The sequence below is a fragment of the Dissoconium aciculare genome, assembly GCF_010015565.1.
Source record: "Dissoconium aciculare CBS 342.82 unplaced genomic scaffold K489scaffold_3, whole genome shotgun sequence".
In the NCBI taxonomy this organism is placed as follows: domain Eukaryota; kingdom Fungi; phylum Ascomycota; class Dothideomycetes; order Mycosphaerellales; family Dissoconiaceae; genus Dissoconium; species Dissoconium aciculare.
The window spans coordinates 1343892-1360100 of record NW_022984953.1 but is presented as its reverse complement, the minus strand read 5'-3'; the positions used below and the strand labels follow the sequence as shown (position 1 = coordinate 1360100).

At 54.8% G+C, this 16209-nt stretch overlaps 5 protein-coding genes across 5 annotated transcripts; 3 read left to right on the top strand and 2 right to left on the bottom strand.

Moving 5' to 3' along the window:
* Positions 1-1331: 1331 nt before the first annotated feature.
* On the top strand, positions 1332-1822 carry K489DRAFT_301055 (uncharacterized protein; the record flags this gene model as incomplete). Its single annotated transcript, XM_033600420.1, has 2 exons — positions 1332-1666; positions 1741-1822. Coding segments are annotated over 2 exons (417 nt in total), but the record flags the coding sequence as incomplete, so codon positions are not given.
* Positions 1823-7755: 5933 nt separating this feature from the next.
* Positions 7756-9080, top strand: K489DRAFT_429568 (aldolase). The gene is made up of 2 exons (XM_033608376.1): positions 7756-8389; positions 8463-9080. Exons 1-2 carry the CDS (start codon positions 7899-7901, stop codon positions 9013-9015), a joined length of 1044 nt encoding a protein of 347 aa, XP_033462320.1. The 5' UTR covers positions 7756-7898; the 3' UTR covers positions 9016-9080.
* A 333-nt stretch (positions 9081-9413) lies between these two features.
* K489DRAFT_407962 (NAD(P)-binding protein) lies at positions 9414-10585 on the top strand (the record flags this gene model as incomplete). Its single annotated transcript, XM_033607420.1, has 3 exons — positions 9414-9550; positions 9627-9637; positions 9723-10585. The coding sequence occupies 3 exons, from the start codon at positions 9414-9416 to the stop codon at positions 10583-10585; spliced, it is 1011 nt and encodes a 336-aa protein (XP_033462319.1).
* Positions 10586-11183: 598 nt separating this feature from the next.
* K489DRAFT_153897 (uncharacterized protein) lies at positions 11184-12442 on the bottom strand. Its single transcript, XM_033599240.1, has one exon. The coding sequence runs from the start codon at positions 12173-12175 to the stop codon at positions 11447-11449; it is 729 nt and encodes a 242-aa protein (XP_033462318.1). The 5' UTR covers positions 12176-12442; the 3' UTR covers positions 11184-11446.
* Positions 12443-12896: 454 nt separating this feature from the next.
* Positions 12897-13329, bottom strand: K489DRAFT_153879 (uncharacterized protein). Its single transcript, XM_033599239.1, has one exon. It carries the CDS (start codon positions 13250-13252, stop codon positions 12962-12964), a length of 291 nt encoding a protein of 96 aa, XP_033462317.1. The 5' UTR covers positions 13253-13329; the 3' UTR covers positions 12897-12961.
* Positions 13330-16209: the final 2880 nt, after the last annotated feature.

Here is a 16209-nt window from a genome sequence, read left to right as displayed (position 1 = left end):
AAGGGTGGGCGAGGAGGGTTTTCTTTGTTGATCGTGATGTGAGCCGCATTACGTCTGAGTAGATCTGCCTCGCAAGATGGTGATATGCCTGAGCACAAAGCCGTTTCTCAACCCGCGGTCATGCTTTACCTGTGTGGGCATGGTCGACCGGTAGCACCGACTGTGTAGATTCCTGGCCTTAGGTGCTGTTCTAGGGCTGTGGTCAGTCACCACGACCAGCCAGTATATCGTCGGCCCCGGGGGTGATGTAATTGGTAAGATTCATGAATCATGATTGCGGCACGCACTGGTGTGTGGTGCAGCTGTGGGACACTGTGGGAGGGAGAGATTCGATGGACTCTTGACTGTTGGCGCTTATTACACAGTCCCGCGACCTTGCATCAACCTCGACCAGATCAGCGCTTGTCAAGGACACTCCTCTGCTTGGTGTTCCGACCATTCATACCTTCCACCTAGACATCTTCCTTGATGAGGAGGAAGAAAGGTGACAGACAGTGGTGAGCACACTGTTTGTACTGTTTTCACAGATTCCGTCGACGTCAGCCAGTCGTTGGTCCGTACATTACCTACCCGCTCAGAGGGACGTGACCATTCTTCTGTCCGTTATCGTCTGCATGGGGGAAGCTTCCGACCGTTGTGTGGTTGGTTCTTACGTCGAATTGCGCCTGGCCCTTGGTTGAGGAGCAGCGCTTGACGATCTAGCTGGTGCCCACTCACGCCACTTCACTGTGCTCGCCCACCCTCTTTGACCTCCACCGCGCGGGTACAGTACAGTGAGTACACAGGGCTCTCACAAAACTTTCGCCCGTCTTAATGAAGCATGGCAACGGCCGACCTCCAGGGCTAGCTGGGTGCATTTCGGCTCCATGACGGTACCGACATGTAGTGCGGGCAGGCTCGAAGGGCATGCATGAACCCATCCTGGTGTAGTCTGGCGCCCCTTGCTTCTCGAATAATGATAACATGTTCCACCATCGCTCGTCACTACGGGTATACATATGCTGTCTGCGTGTTCCGTCTCTGAATTCGATACAGTCGTTGCATTGCAACTGCATCAGGATCGTGTCGCCGCGGCTCCATCGTGATCAAGATCCACGATCAGAGTGCGCCACGATACTTCCACCTCTGCTGCTGTGAGCGCCACAATTGAGACAGACTGTCTCACCGCCTCGTGGGAACGCATACATCCACCAGAGAACGAATCGCTTGCTGTCCTTGCCAGAGCATAGCCCTATCAGAGTATGGCGCATCAAGTCACATCCAATTGCACACCCTCCATCCAAGAGCCAGCACCGCGAGTCGCCTCAAATCAACCGTTCTCTCCTGCTCCGTCTGACCATAACTCGTCCGCCAGCGAGGAAGAATTTGCACAGAATCAAACACTTTCAAGGCCAAAATTACAAAGCAGAAAGAGCAGTGGAAGCATGATTGTCACACGCAATTCTCCCACGGTGATCTCCGATCAGGAATACGACGAGGATGATGTGCGGAGCATGTCGCCGCGCAGAAACAGCACCGAGGTGGATCGACTCAGTGAGGCCGCCCGCCAGGACTTGCGCGACCAAGCTAGAGTTTTACAGATGAGCCTACAGGACATCGTGGACAAGATAGAAAGAGTCAAAACAGAGCAGGAAAAGCTCGAGGCGGGAAACAAATTTCTCCAATCGTATGCTTGCTACTAGGCTGTGCAGCAGTCGTTGGATAGATTTTCGACTGCGGAATGCTAATGCGTGCATACAGATACATCGGTGAGCTCATGCAGACCTCCAAGATCACTGCCGCGCCATCAAGAACGAAGGGCAAAGGCCGGAGTGGAAAGTGATGATATTCGCCGCAATGACATGATTTGTATCAATACGATGGGAGTTTGACGGCGTTCGCTTTTTTCGATACCATCTAAAGCAAGGACACGCTTCGGGTTTGTTGCACACTGGGAGTTCACGGCGGACAGGCACCGGCGTATCACGGACATGAACACCGTTCATGCAAGGCGGATCAACCATCTTTTTGAGGTAGCTTCTTGCTCATGCATGCCTTTTGGCCGAGAATTCACTCGGCTTTTACCAGGCTTATGTCCTCCACAGAGCGGCGAGGACATTGTTGTTTGCACTCAGAATTCAAGCCAGCTATATTTACGAAGTGCTTGGCGCAGCTCGACTGTGTTGGGTGAAACGCGTCCGTGGTGAGCATACTGCATCGCTAGGTATGATCATACCTGAAACATTACGAGGAGCCGCCATTAATGGAGCACGCGATGGCAAGCATGATTGCTGCTGGTTCATTTTTGCATCGTTCAACATAACTGGATCCTAGACCACGCCCAGAACGCACCTACCGTTCCAATTCGTTAAGAATCTTGACGAACAAGGAAGGAAACCACCGGGCGTGCAATCGCACGATCGAAGACGACAATCGGCAGCTCTGAGTGTATTGATTGCCATGACACACCGAAACGTCGGTATCATGAGCGGCCCCAAACTTCCGATAGGTTCACCTGTAGTCTGACGCTGTCTGCGATATGGCGACTGATTACTAACGAAACATACCACGTTCTCAGCAGTCCATTCTGGACTTCCCATCATAATCTAATGATTTCGAAAAACTAAATGTGACTCCGATCATTTGTGAGAGCCAATGCAGGTCCAACGATCGTCCTTTGATAGTGCGGAGCACAGAAGAGCTTTATTTACAATTACGACTGAGGTTACGAGCACCTTCATGTCTGTCGAAAACCAGTGCAGAGGCGGCGTGCAGTGACAATCGTGATATTCCACTCCTGAATCCCTTTCCAGGAAACCCGAATTTGGAGGTGTATATGTGTAACACATCAGCATGCGCAGGGGTGTCATAAATTGGTGGAGATCACGTGCTCGTGGGAGTCGCGTTATGACAAGCGTCACTTGCGAAGATCGCCGCGCCCGGGTTACGACTCCAGAAATTCTGTTGCTAGTCCGCGATTGCTTGCTACCATAATATTCCGCGTGGACGCATCTCCCACTTCCATGACGGTGTTTCTCGCATTCAACAACGAATGGCATCCTGACTGCCCTCACGAATAACACGTCCTAACGGAGTGCTGACTAGACTTCGCCTGCAATCCCGTCTCCGCGACCTGCAAATCTGAACAGGACAGCGACCTATCGTTCATCACCATCATCAAGCGATCGCTGGCGCTCGCTTCACGATGTTCGGAAACAAGCGGGCAGGTGGCTTCGGCGGCGATGAGGAAAGATATGGTGGTGAAGGTGTGAAAGAGCAGGATGGTGAGAAGCCACAGCATGCCACAGCCGCGCAAATGGCGAAGAGAAAGTAGGTCGAATCTTTCCATCGCGCGATATCACGGACGCTTCGCTCGGGGGATGCACAACGCCGCGCAACACGCGCGCATCCGGCGAAAAGACGGCGAGCACGGTGCAAACTCCAAGGGAGCTGGAGCTTCAAATTGACGGCCTGCCTATTTACCTCTCGCCCTGTCTGAAGCGCCTTTTGCTCCATGCATGGAGTGCAGCATGCAGCTTCTCAGACTTCTCATGTTTGCTGGGCTTCGCAGCAATCTCTGCCCCGATGAGTTCGCGCGGATGTGTCTCAGGAGCTCGTCCCATTGCTACATGCAAGCAATGACGCGATCAATCGATGTCGACACACATCAGACTGTTTTGTAGCTGTGAATGAAGCTGACCATGTACCTCTCTAGGATTGCCTCAGTCAAACCTCGGAGGACGCGTAGCGAGTCGCCTGCGGTATTTGGAAACAACGCGAGCAGTTTCAGTCAATCGTCTATGACACCTCCACCGGCGAGCTTCACATTTGGCGAAACCAACACAACGAACGTTTTCAATCAAAATGCCCAAAAGCAGAGTAATGGTCCACAAGAGAATGGGACAAATATGTTCGGCCAGAATAACACATCGTTCAGCTCTACATTTGGTGCCGGTGGTCAACAGAATGGATTCACACCTCCCACATCGACAGTTTTCAATTTTGCATCGACTCAAAACGGCCCGAGCTTCGGTGCTGCTCAGAATGCACCATCACCGGCTCCAGCGAGCGTCAATCCCTTTTCCAGCTTTGGAAACAATAATGCCACAGTGTCTACAGGATTTCCTGCGCAGCCAGCGGCACCGAGTAATCCATTTTCTGGCTTTGGGTTCCAATCATCATCCACGCAAAACGATAAGCAGGGCGAGAAACCTAGCAATGGTCTCACGTTCGGAGCCTCGAACACATTTGGCCAGTCAGGGTCGCAACCGTCCACTACAAACATGTTCGGTTCCATCGAACAAAATGCGCAGTCGACGACTCAGACACCAGCATCGAACAGCAACGCAAGCGCATTTGGTGGGGCTTCTTCGTTCTCGCAGGCATCTAATGGAAACATGTTCGGTGGCATCAATAAGACGTCACAGTCGGACAGCGAAACGCCCAAGGCCTTTGGTTCGACCTCGAGTATCTTTGGTAGTAACAGCACTGCAGCTTCGAATCTACCCAAGACCAACTTGTTCGCTCAGGCCGATCAAGCGATGGCGTCGCAAGCCACACCGTCTGCTTCACAGAATGCTCTTTCGACTTTCGGCCAGGCGAAAGAATCTTCTAAACCAGCAACGAATGGGTCGAATGGGATGTTTGGTGCCAAAGCAGCAGAATCCACGCCTTCTTTTGGAGGAAACATGTTCAGTAGCGCTCAGACGACCAAGATACCTACCAATGATTCCAACGCGAACGATGGTCTGACGCCCTCGCAGCCAAAGACAAGCAACATTTTCGGAGGAAGTGTCGCAGACAATTCACAGACAGCTTCGACTGCGTCCCTTTTCGCACCTAAACCTGCTGGATTTACATCGTTTGGCCAGTCCGCCATTGCGCCAACAAAGACTGCTACAAATACGAATGGGCAGAATGGGCAGACTCCATTTGGCGGCGCGCAAGGATTTAACTCGACCCCAAAATCAGCCGCAAGCACACCTTTCACGTCCGCCACACCGTCCTTGTTCGCACAGAAGCCAAGCGGAGAGGCGACAGCTGTTGCAGAGGCACCAAAGTCTCTGTTCGATCGGATTGACCCGGAAAAGACTCGGGCATTGAAGGATTCGCAAGCGAAAACTTCGGCTGAAGCGAGCAAAACCAGCTTGACCTCTGGATGGGCGGCGTCGAGTAATGGTCAGAGCTCGCTTTTCAAACCTGCAACAACACCCTCATTCAGCCTTGGAGCAAGTGCTGCATCACCGGCAGCTCAAAATACAACAACACCACGTCAAAATGCCACAAGCAGCACACTGTTCAATGCTACTGGAACATCGAACAAAGCCGACTCCAGCACATCACTTCTCGGTGGGACAAACAAGTCTGCTGAGCAACCCAAATCTGCGGCAGCAAAAGCGTCCGACTCTACTCCTCAGGAGACAGCATTCCGCAGTCTCAACCAAGGCTTTCTCATGAAACTACAAACCCTTGATCGCAGCAGCGATTGGACGTCGTTCATGGACCATTATACATCCTACGCAGCGAGTATACGGAAAAATATAAATGCAACAGCTCAAACTCCAAGAGCCGGGGCAGGCAAGGCTGACCTCTTCAGCAAAGCATCAAGCACAGTCCCGCCAGCAAGAAAGCGACCAGCCGATGCCGGCGGACCTGCTGCTAACCCAGCTCCATCCGCCACGGACAAGCGAAGCAGAACTGGTGAGACGGCGTATCCAAAGCTGCCCGAGAATTCGAGTAGCACCTCACGGTTGTTTGCAGCTGCACTCGAGAAGCCGAAGACGCCTGCATCATCTCAGTCTAACTCTGCGAAGCCGACCTTTGCTGGATTTCAGTCGACTTCCTCCAATGCAGCCGTCGCAACGCCAAGCACGGCTCAAAAGAACGGTGGATTTGCTCCCTCATTTTCTACCCCGGCTGCCGACAACAGCACATCAACTGCTGCTCCAAAGTTTGGTGGATTCACTCCGAATGCCGCTAGTAAGGCAAATTCGACCACCCCGGCGACGGCACAGAAGACAGGTGGCTTTGTGCCGAATTTTGGCGCCACTGGTGCCGCACCGGGGAACTTCATGGCCGCGTTTGGCAAAAGCGCGGAGCAGGCAGAAAAGGAGGCGAAGGAGAAACGAAAGGCTGAAGATTACGATAGCGAGGAAGAAACTTTGGAAGACTGGGAGAAGCGGGACGCAGCTGAGCAAGCAGCAAAGAAAGCCGCCTTGGCCAAGTCCGCACAGACTGCCAAATCGTTCACAATCGCTCCTACTACGACAAGCAAGACGACTGAAGCGCCGAAATTTAGCTTTGCATCGTCGACACCTACTCAAAAGACTACTACGTCTGAAGCACCCGCGACCAGCAACACGAAGTCAGCGGGCAACATCTTCGGCTTTCTTTCCGAGCCAAAGCAGAATGACGCGTCCACTACACCCAAGACGGGTGGTCTCTTCGGAGCGTCTTCTTCGACATCTCTCTTTTCTACTAACCCTGGAGCGGCCGATGCTACGACTCCGGCGCGGAAATTTGCCTTTGGCCAATCAACATCAGGAGCAAACACGCCCGTCACCGCCGCACCGACCCCGAGCACCAACACAAAAGCGGAAGATAACAACAGCGACGGCGATGCTGAAGAGGAAGCACATGAGCCGCCCGCCGATCTATCAGCTCTTTTGCCTGAGGAGAAGGAGAATCAGGATGTGCTTTTCGAGTTGCCACAAGAGCGCAAATGCCGTACTTATGCTGTGGAGACGAACAAGGAGGGCAAGAAGGCGCCGGTATCGAAGGGTATTGGAAAACCGTACCTTCTGAAGAGCAAGATCACCGGCCGGTCGAGGATCCTTTTCAAGATCGACACCGGCAAAGCTGTGATGAACTACGACGTCGTCAAGGGCGGAAAGTATGGCGTCACGAAGAAGACCGTCCACGGACCGTTCCTCGATCATATTCATTCCAAGGAGCCAAAGCTGACGCAGTTCCAGCTGGCATTTTCCAGCGAAGAATACGCCAATCAGCTGTTGAAGATGTTGGAGGAGTCCGCATGATTGAAATCTGCTGCCCCTTTACCTCTACCTTTTTCTTCTCTCTTCTTCTACAGATCATCCCTTTTTGCATGCAAATAAAGTAAATGTATCACATAGTACAAGAGCGCTCTTGTTATTGCATCTCACCATGTAGCATTATTTCCCTAATTTGCATGGTGGCGGCCATGGCTGTGGCTCGCGAATTCTTTTCCCTCAGAGGTGCGGCTCCACATCAAAATTGTGCTCGTGTTGATGAATCGAGTTTACCGCCAAGGTCTTCCTGGCCATTGATCCGAACCTGGGAAGTTTTCGGACGCAATTACAATGTTGCGTACGTCTTTCACAAGTCAGACACGATGGACATGCATGGACTTTGGCTGATCTTCGGCTGGTATACTGTATATAGTAGGCTGAAGTCAAACAACCGGATTCAGCCTAAAGAATAGCGATACGAGACGGTCAGCCCACCTTCCACGAGTATTGCGCTCAACGTCCATCGACCAATGTTTTAGCCTCCATTGCGAGGCCCGACAGGTCGATTCATCTGTATTTAATCGGGATATCTGCGCGGAATTTACCGATTGTGCACTGCACGTTCGAGGGGCTAGATGAAGGTGTACACGCCCGCATGACGTCCACCGGTTTCAAGCTTGAGCAATGATGCTGCTGTAGCTCTAGAGCGCATATCTCCTATGCCAAAGAGAGAGCTTCATCAACCTGCATATAGTGTGCTGTATACTGGGTGTCCCAGGAGTCGTGATAGCTATATTAATCTCTGATATCGTGGGTTGCTTCATTTCAGGACTACGTATTAAGATTGATCAAGCACATCCGCCCACCGCGTCTTGTATTCTACAGATCGAACTGAGGATTAGTCAGATAGCCTTGATCAATTCACCCAACATGTCGTTCAACACCGAACTCAACACCAGCAGAGGAGCTCAAGCCTCGCCACCTCCCCAAGGAATCTACGTACCAGTGCCCACATTCTTCGCTGCAGAGGGAACTGCTGAGTATGATCCCATTTCTCCACCATTAGATCTCAAGACGCAATCGGAGCACTCGTTGTTCCTCGCCAAAGGTGGCATCAAAGGTCTGGTCATACTGGGCAGCACCGGCGAGGCCATCTTCGTCCGCAATGAGGAGCGATCTAGATTGATCAGCAGCCAGAGGAAGGCATTGGATGATGCCGGCTACGCTGATCGACCGATCATCGCCGGCACTGCAACACAGAACATCGATGACACGCTCGATCTGATCAAGGCGGACAAGGAAGCCGGTGCCGTGTACTCTATGGTTCTCGGACCAGGTTATTTCGCTCCTTCTACCAGCCAGAGAGGTATTCAGAAATGGTTCGAAGCGGTCGCGGATAAGGCAGTGCTGCCCATTCTCATGTACGTCCCACTCATGTCAAGCTCAAAACGGCGGCAAAGATCATTTCACTGACGAAGTCGATTTGACCCACAGCTATCACTACCCGGGCGTCACCAACAACCTCTACATCTCACCCGCGACCTTCGAGAAGCTGGCCGGCCACCCCAACATCGTCGGCACCAAGCTCTCGCACGGCATCATCGACGACCAGACGCTCATCGCCGCCTCGCCGCGGATCGACCACGAGCACTTCTACGTCTTCACCGGCCTCGGCCAGAACCTCCTGCCCGTGCTGACCATCGGCGGCGTCGCGGCGATCGATGCGCTGGCGGGGATCTTCCCCCGCGTCGTGGTGAGGCTGTATCGTCTGTTCCACGACAGCACCGCCAAGGGCACGACGAAGCAGGACATTGAGGAGATGCGCGAGTTGCAGTACCGGATCTGTGAGGGGGAGAAGATCGTGGCGCGGTGGGGTGTCGTCGGGACGAAGGAGGCGCTGGCTCGCGTGTGGTCGCTGGGGGATGGGAAGGGCGGTCGGTTGCCCCTGGCGGGGGGGTTCGAGGATGGGGATGAGGAGTGGAAGAAGTGGGCGAAGACTTTTGAAGGCTTGAAGCAGTTGGAGGAGGAATTTCAGAAGTCGGAGTAGGGACAATGGTGGAGAAGATTGCGTTGGGGAATTCCTTAAGCTAACGACAGTGGTAGTATGAGGAGATTTCTTGTCATGCGCTGTGGTCGTGTTATGAGAACACGACCTCCCAACAAGAACCTGTATCAAGGCTGAACGTTGTGGTGATTTGTGCACGCTTCGATCACATAATGATAATATTCGTATGGTCTGGCAGTACACAGTACAGTACAGTATTATACGAATCATGCCGAGGTCTGGCCAATGACAGGGTCCATTACAACGACGAGTCGTGCTGGAGCTGTAAGTGCTATCGATAAGAGAATGCGCTCCGTTCGTCCAGCCGTCCAAACTACATCACCTCATCCGGCTCCCAGACCCTCACATTGTCAATACCACCAACCTTAAAAAAAACCACGATGCGCGGAATCCAAGTCAAACAGTACGTCAAGGGCCCGCGGGAACTCAGCGTCTCGGACATTGAGGATCCCACCCCGGCGGCGGACCAATATGTCATCGCCGTCAAGGCCTGCGCCACCAACTTCTTCGATTTGCTGTGAGTCCGATGATCGTGAGGCGATCCTCTGTTTTCCGAAAGGAGAAAGAAAGAACGAGCTGACCCGACACCGCAGCCAAATAAGCGGTAAAATGAACCCTCCCCACCCCGTTCAACCGATCACGGGGACTCCTCCCAAGGCGATCGATGCTGATACATGACGTCCTCCCAGGCAAGTACCAATGGCAGCCCCCTCTCCCCTGGACGTCCGGGGCGGAATTCTCCGGCGTCGTGCTCTCCACCCCGGCCTCCTCCCGGAACCCCAGATTCTCCGTCGGCGACCGCGTCTTCGGCAGCGGCCAGGGCGCGTACGCCTACAAGGTCTGCGCCGTGGAGTCGGCGCTGCAGCCCGTGCCGGCCGGGTGGAGCTTCTACGAGGCCGCGGGCCTCTTCGTCACCATGCCGACGTCCTACGCCGCGCTGACCCTCCGCGCGAACATCAAGAAGGGCGACTGGGTGCTCGTGCACGCGGCGGCCGGCGGCGTGGGCCTGGCCGCGGTGCAGATCGCCAAGGCCTTCGGCGCGACGGTGATCGCGACGGCCGGGACCCCACACAAGCTCGAGGTGGCGAAGCGGTTCGGGGCGGACTACGGCGTCGACTACACGGACCCGAAGTGGCCGGCGGTGGTGTCGGCGCTGACGCCGGGGAAGCGCGGCGTGGACATCGTGTACGACCCCGTGGGGCTGATCGAGCCGAGCACGAAGTGCACGGCGTGGAACGGCCGGCTGGTGGTCGTGGGCTTCGCGGGCGGGCCGATCGAGAAGCTGGCGACCAACCGCATCCTGCTGAAGAACATCGCCGTCACGGGCGTGCACTGGGGCGCCTACGCCAAGAACGAGCCCGCCCGCGTCGCCGAGGTCTGGGCCGACCTGCAGCGCCTCATGGAGAAGAAGGTCCTCCGCTCCACGAATTACGAGGACAAGAAATATGTCGGCCTCGAGGCCGTGCCCGAGGCCCTCGAGGCGCTGGGCGCGCGCGCCACGTGGGGGAAGGTGGTGGTGGATCTGCCCGAGGTGAAGGAGAGTAAGCTGTGAGGGAGGGGAGGTCGGCGCGAGGGTGGAGGAGGAGGAGGAGGGGTGTGGCGAGGGGTGGAGAAGGTCGATCGGATGAGACTTCACGTCGCTATGTGCTCCCTTCCCGCTGTATGAGTCGAGGTCGTCGGAATGGATATGTACACTCTCCTGAAAGGTCTTCTGATAGAAATACAACCACCCCGAATCTGTCTCGACTGGGCGACTCTGGCTATGAAGGGACGGACGGACGGACGGACGGTAGGCCCCACACATGTGTTACGATGACGGCTCGCGAATCTCTTCCGGGCAGACACAGAGTTGCGGCCACCAGGCGAGGCGGATGAACGGATGGACATCACTCGAGGTAGGCGGTTACCGATTTCGTGAGATGGGAGAAGGATCTGAACGTTTTGTGTATTCACACCAGAGATTCCGGGCGGCGTCGTCGTGAGGCGCGCCACGGATCTCTTCTTCTTCTTCTTCCTCCCAAATTACGAAGCTATCTATATATCATACAAGATCCGAAACCGCAAGAGCTGCCGCCCCGATGACGGACGTTCATCGCCGTCACGAGTAATCGCTGTCTTGCGGATGGCAGGCGTAGAGTAACGGGAGGGGTGTGCTCGATGATTCATGCACGGCCACCCCAGGTTTGGAGAGGCCCCTTGGCCCAAATCTATCCATTCCCTGGACATAAACAAAAATGTCTCCACGTGAAGGGTAGAAGAAAATAAAAATAAACTCCCACGAGCGCCTTCGCTAACCCCAAAAGAAAATCAAAAGCAAAAAACCCCCGGGAATTTCGTCATTCGTGAAAAAGTGAAGCGTCGCGTCGCGGAGAAACTCGTCGCGGCGGTGGACACACACAAGTCGAGGCCTGGTTCACGCCTTGCGCTTGTGCACGCGATCTTTGCGTAGCCGTATCGACTTGCTGACGCAGGCGCCTCCGCCGATCGAAGCCTTGAGCTCCATCGAGCGGCGGTACTCCAGGCGAGGTCGGCGTTGCGGTGCGGCGCCGACCGCGGCCGATCGATGCGATGGATCCGGGTCGAAGAAGCCGCAGCTGTCGTAGCCTTCGTCGTCGTCGTCGCCGCCGTCGTCGTGACGGAGCGCGGCGGAGGCGGGGCCCGGCGCGGCGATGGAACATTGCTCCTGGCAGTCGACCATGCGGGCGACCAGGGCGGCGATGTCCCGGTGGTGAGAGGTCGAGCAGAGGAGGCGGCTGTTGGATTGTCGGCGGGCGCGGTGGTTGGAGGATCGGGCGGACGGTCGGGGAGCCGAGGAGGATGTGGGTCGCGATGAGGACGATCCGTAAGAGGAAGAAGAGGTCGGTGGAGGATCCAACTGCCAGCCGGCGTCTTCGTCGGGGTTGCCCGCGTAGGCGTCACAGGCATCGTAGCAGATCTGCGCGTCGGCGCGCAGTCGTGATCGTCCCAGGCAAGAGGCCAAGTCGGTCATGGTGAATTGGGGCGTAGGGTAGGCCGTGATGGGGCTGCATGGTGAGACGCTCCGTGATAGATCGCCGGCGGAGGAGGGTGATTGTGAGGAGGATGAGATGCTCGAGTCGAGGGAGCCCGAACGGGTCGCGAACGAGAAGTTGTCGTCGAACATGATGTGATGATGGTGGATGAGTACGGTTGCGCAAAGAGTATCTCCGATAGCAGGCGTGCAGAAGTGTGTTGTGTGATGAGTAATCGCGGAGGTGAAGGATGTCCGTCCTGAGCGACGGGGTGATGTGCGTGTCTTATGGACCTTCGAGGCTGGTGGGAGGATGGGATCGTCTTTGGATGTCAAAGAAGAAGAAGAAGAAGACGTTTGGTGTGAAGTGTCGGCCACATGCGCATCCACGTGCACGAGCGAGAGAGAGCGTTGGCGGGTGGGAAGATGTTACAACGGTCGGCAACCAAAGAATGGAAGACGGAGCGGAACGGTTGAGTCGGGATGGAGAGAGTGAGAGAGAGAGATAGTGGGAGATCGAGGAAGTCAGACCGAAACGGGCGACGGGACCGTCAACGTATTTATTGTTCTGGAAACATCATGGACGGTTGAGGGAAGGAAGGAGGATCACTCGGGGTGTGTGTGTGTGTGTCTGTGTGTAGACGATATGGCGTGTGTGTGTGTGCGGGCGGTAGAGAGAACAGAGAGATGGGGAGAGAGATGGTGTGGGTGGATGGACGGACATGCACGTCAACGGAAGAGCAGGGCCGATCGGCACTTTCTGCACTGGAAACTCCATCGTCATCGGCAGACTGTAGTAATAAGTTAATCACTACTGTACCTAAGGTGATGGACAAGACCACCGGTACATTTCCTAGCTAGTGGTGAGGGAGATTGGGACGGACATGGGGTGAGAAGCAGAAGATGATGATGATAGACCACCGACAGCAACGAATGATTCTAGGTCCACCCACAACAGTCCGTCCTGTACTGTACTGTATGTAAAGTTTGGTGGATGAGAATTCGATCTCGACGGCGATGGGGTGGTGGTGCCAAAAGGTACCCAGCCAGCCAGCCAGACAGACAGACCGACCGAAAGTCAAAGCCAGAGAGCCCGAAGCCAGAGCCGCCACCACCACCACCGCAATCACCACCGACAAATGCTACAGTCCTCCTGTACATGACATGACATAACATGACATGACATGACATGACATGGCATGCGACGGGTGGTATTGCACACATAGGCATGGTTCATAGCACTGCTGCATGTCACTCACCACGATAATAATCCGAGGAGAGAGGCACCAGGCGGCGAGCGAAAGATGGTCGTCCGACGGACAGACACGTTCTCGGCGGGTGATGGTAATGGTGATGGATGGCACTGGATGGTGGATGGATGGATGGATGGATACTAGGTAGGATGGAACGGGCGGGCCAATTCTTCTTCTTCCTCTTCCTCCCTCCGTTCGGGAATCGAACAATCGGCGCGAAGAAGATGCATGGAACACCGCTAAATAAACCTGTCTGTACACTACAACTACGACTGCATGTACGCTACAACTACAACTACAACTACACGACACGACACTACCGCCGCCACTACAACTACACTACCGCCACTACAGGAGGACTGTCGAGAGACCTAGAAGGATGGGTGCCCCCAGGTGGTGACACTACTCCGCTTCTAGAAAAGACACGAGTCAGGTGTATATCTCATCTAGTGGGTGGTGATAAACAAGTGAGGGTTTCTTTCCCTTGGATTCACCGAGACATGATGATTGGCATTATTATTGTTCTTATTATTCTCCGCCGAGCGTCTGCCAATCTGGCGATGATCATGACCACGGTTACGATGGGGATCGATACCCGCCTCTATACCGTACAGGAGGGGTATTGGCCGGTGATCCAGTACACAGACCGATCCATCATCATCTCTATTCCACCCATATGTCAGAAACCTAGGTATGACAGACATTCGACATTTTATTATTATCCTGGTAGTGGTGGCGGGATGTTCGGTGGCGGTGGAATGGACCGCAGTCCAGCCAGGCACGTGTCGAGGCTGAACCGGCACCCCCCCCGGTCAACCAAATCTCCACCCCCGAAATCCCCTCCGCCTCCAGGTTCTCTCCATGTTGGGTCGATGGGGAGGGAGAAGAGCCCAGGTGGGGAATATCCCAGGCGCGACACTCATCGGTGTGAGCTGAGCATATCCATGGATGGGTTTCGATGGTCCGGGTGTCTGTGTCTTCAAATTCGGGGCCCCTCCAGGGCTGTCATCATCGGTCACCGCGCCTGTTCTCCTCTCCCGCCCCCGATTCGGCGGTTGATTGACCGTCCAGTCCAGTCCAGTCCAGTCCGACCGTTGCAGCCGCCACCACCACCACCCACTCCTCTCTCCAATCTGCCGTCCTTCTTCTTCTTCTGCTTCTTCTTCTTCCCCCCTTCTGGACCCTTCGAGATGGGGCGACTTCCGACGGGCGGGCAGGCAGGCAGGCAGGCAGGCAGAACCTCGTGCTGGCTCCCCCATCCGAACGAACGAACGATTTGGGAGGCGCCATCTGGGCACACGCCGTCGTTCATCTCTCCCCTCTCCAATCTTTCCTCCTCTCTCTCCCTCTCTCTCTCTCTGCCTGGGTACGTACACTAAGCAGTACATGGATCTCAACGATCTGATGGTCACCACCAAGTTTTCGCCCCCGGACGCACGCGCGCCCATGAGATCGATCTTCTAGAAGCCCAAATCTCGCGCCACTACTACTGTACTACTTCTGATCATTACTTCTTTCGAACACCAGACACACCCACGCGCATCGTTCATCCCCCATGCCGAGTCACTTTTTTCTAGCGTACACGATCTCTCATCAGCAATGCATGTACTGTGAGAAATGGTATCCAGTAGTCGTGATGATAATATCATTTTTACTATTGTATTTACTGTATTATGTTGCGGACGTCCTGCGATCGCCAACAATTCCCAGATCGGTCCGGGATGCGATGTCCCCGCCGTCGACGCTCACAGCCTCTTGGCACCGCGCGCCACAGGTTTTCCCCGGTGGATTCCAAGACTGTCTTTACTTTCTATCCTTCAGAATCCGTTCCCGTCGTTCTTGTATTTCACCGAAACCCTGCGGCTTGCATGTGAAGAGACAAGTGAACAGTAATGACGAGAGCATAGGCATCACGTCAGAGGAGGGAGAGAGAGAGAGAGGATGCGACGCCTCGGGGCGGTTACATGAAACGTCCGCCTGTTCCTCGGTCCCTGCTTCCACCCTCTCTCTCTCTCTCTCCTCTCTCTCTCTGCGACTGTGCCTCTTTTCTTTTTCGCATGATTGCCTGCCCTCCCATCCCGTGATGACAGATGTTTCGGACTAGAAGGAATATATGTATCTATTTTTGATACCTGCGGTGGTGGTGTGTATGAGGGATGCTCCATCATACGGGCATGGGCATGGGCATGGGCATGGGCAAGTCGCGATCCGAGGGGGGAACAGGCGTTGGAGGGGATGACGACGATGGCCCCCCGATGATGATCGATGGTAGTTGGTGGTGGTGGTGAACCCTTCCGGTCTCACGGTTGTGCTGCAGTTGCGTTACGTGCGAGTCCCTTTCCTCTCTCTCTCTCTCTTTCTCTCTGCAAATCGTGATGCGCACCTGCATATGTCATGCTGGATACTGCATATACGACAAGATACACACATCGGGATGATGACCGAACCGCATACCCTGCTCCCCGATCCCTCTCCCTCTCCCTCTCCCTCCCTCCAGCGACGTCATTCGGCGTTTGGTTTGGTTTGTTTGTTTTTCGGCCAAAGGTTTGTGCGCGGGTGTACATGCTGTAGCTTTCTCGGTCAGACTACTGCTGCACACGTGAAGAGGACATGAAGCTCCACTGGGGTCTGTATCATAGTCCTGTGGGTCATGGTGGTGGTATATGGATGGGAGTAGTTTGCATCGGGATTCTGCTGCTGAATCCACCGTGAGGTTCCGAGGTTTACATGTATTGGGTACCGTCATCACTCTCGGCAGAGGAAGAGGGAGCATGCACGAGTCAGGTCGGTGCGGCTCTCCTTCTCTGTCTTTCTCTCTCTCTGCAGGTGTGTCTCTCTCTGTTCTCTCACATGTCTGGGCATACCTATGAACCCAGGTAAGCAACCGCTGTTCACCGGGCTTCTTCACAACCAACCCCAGATGGAGAAGGCAGA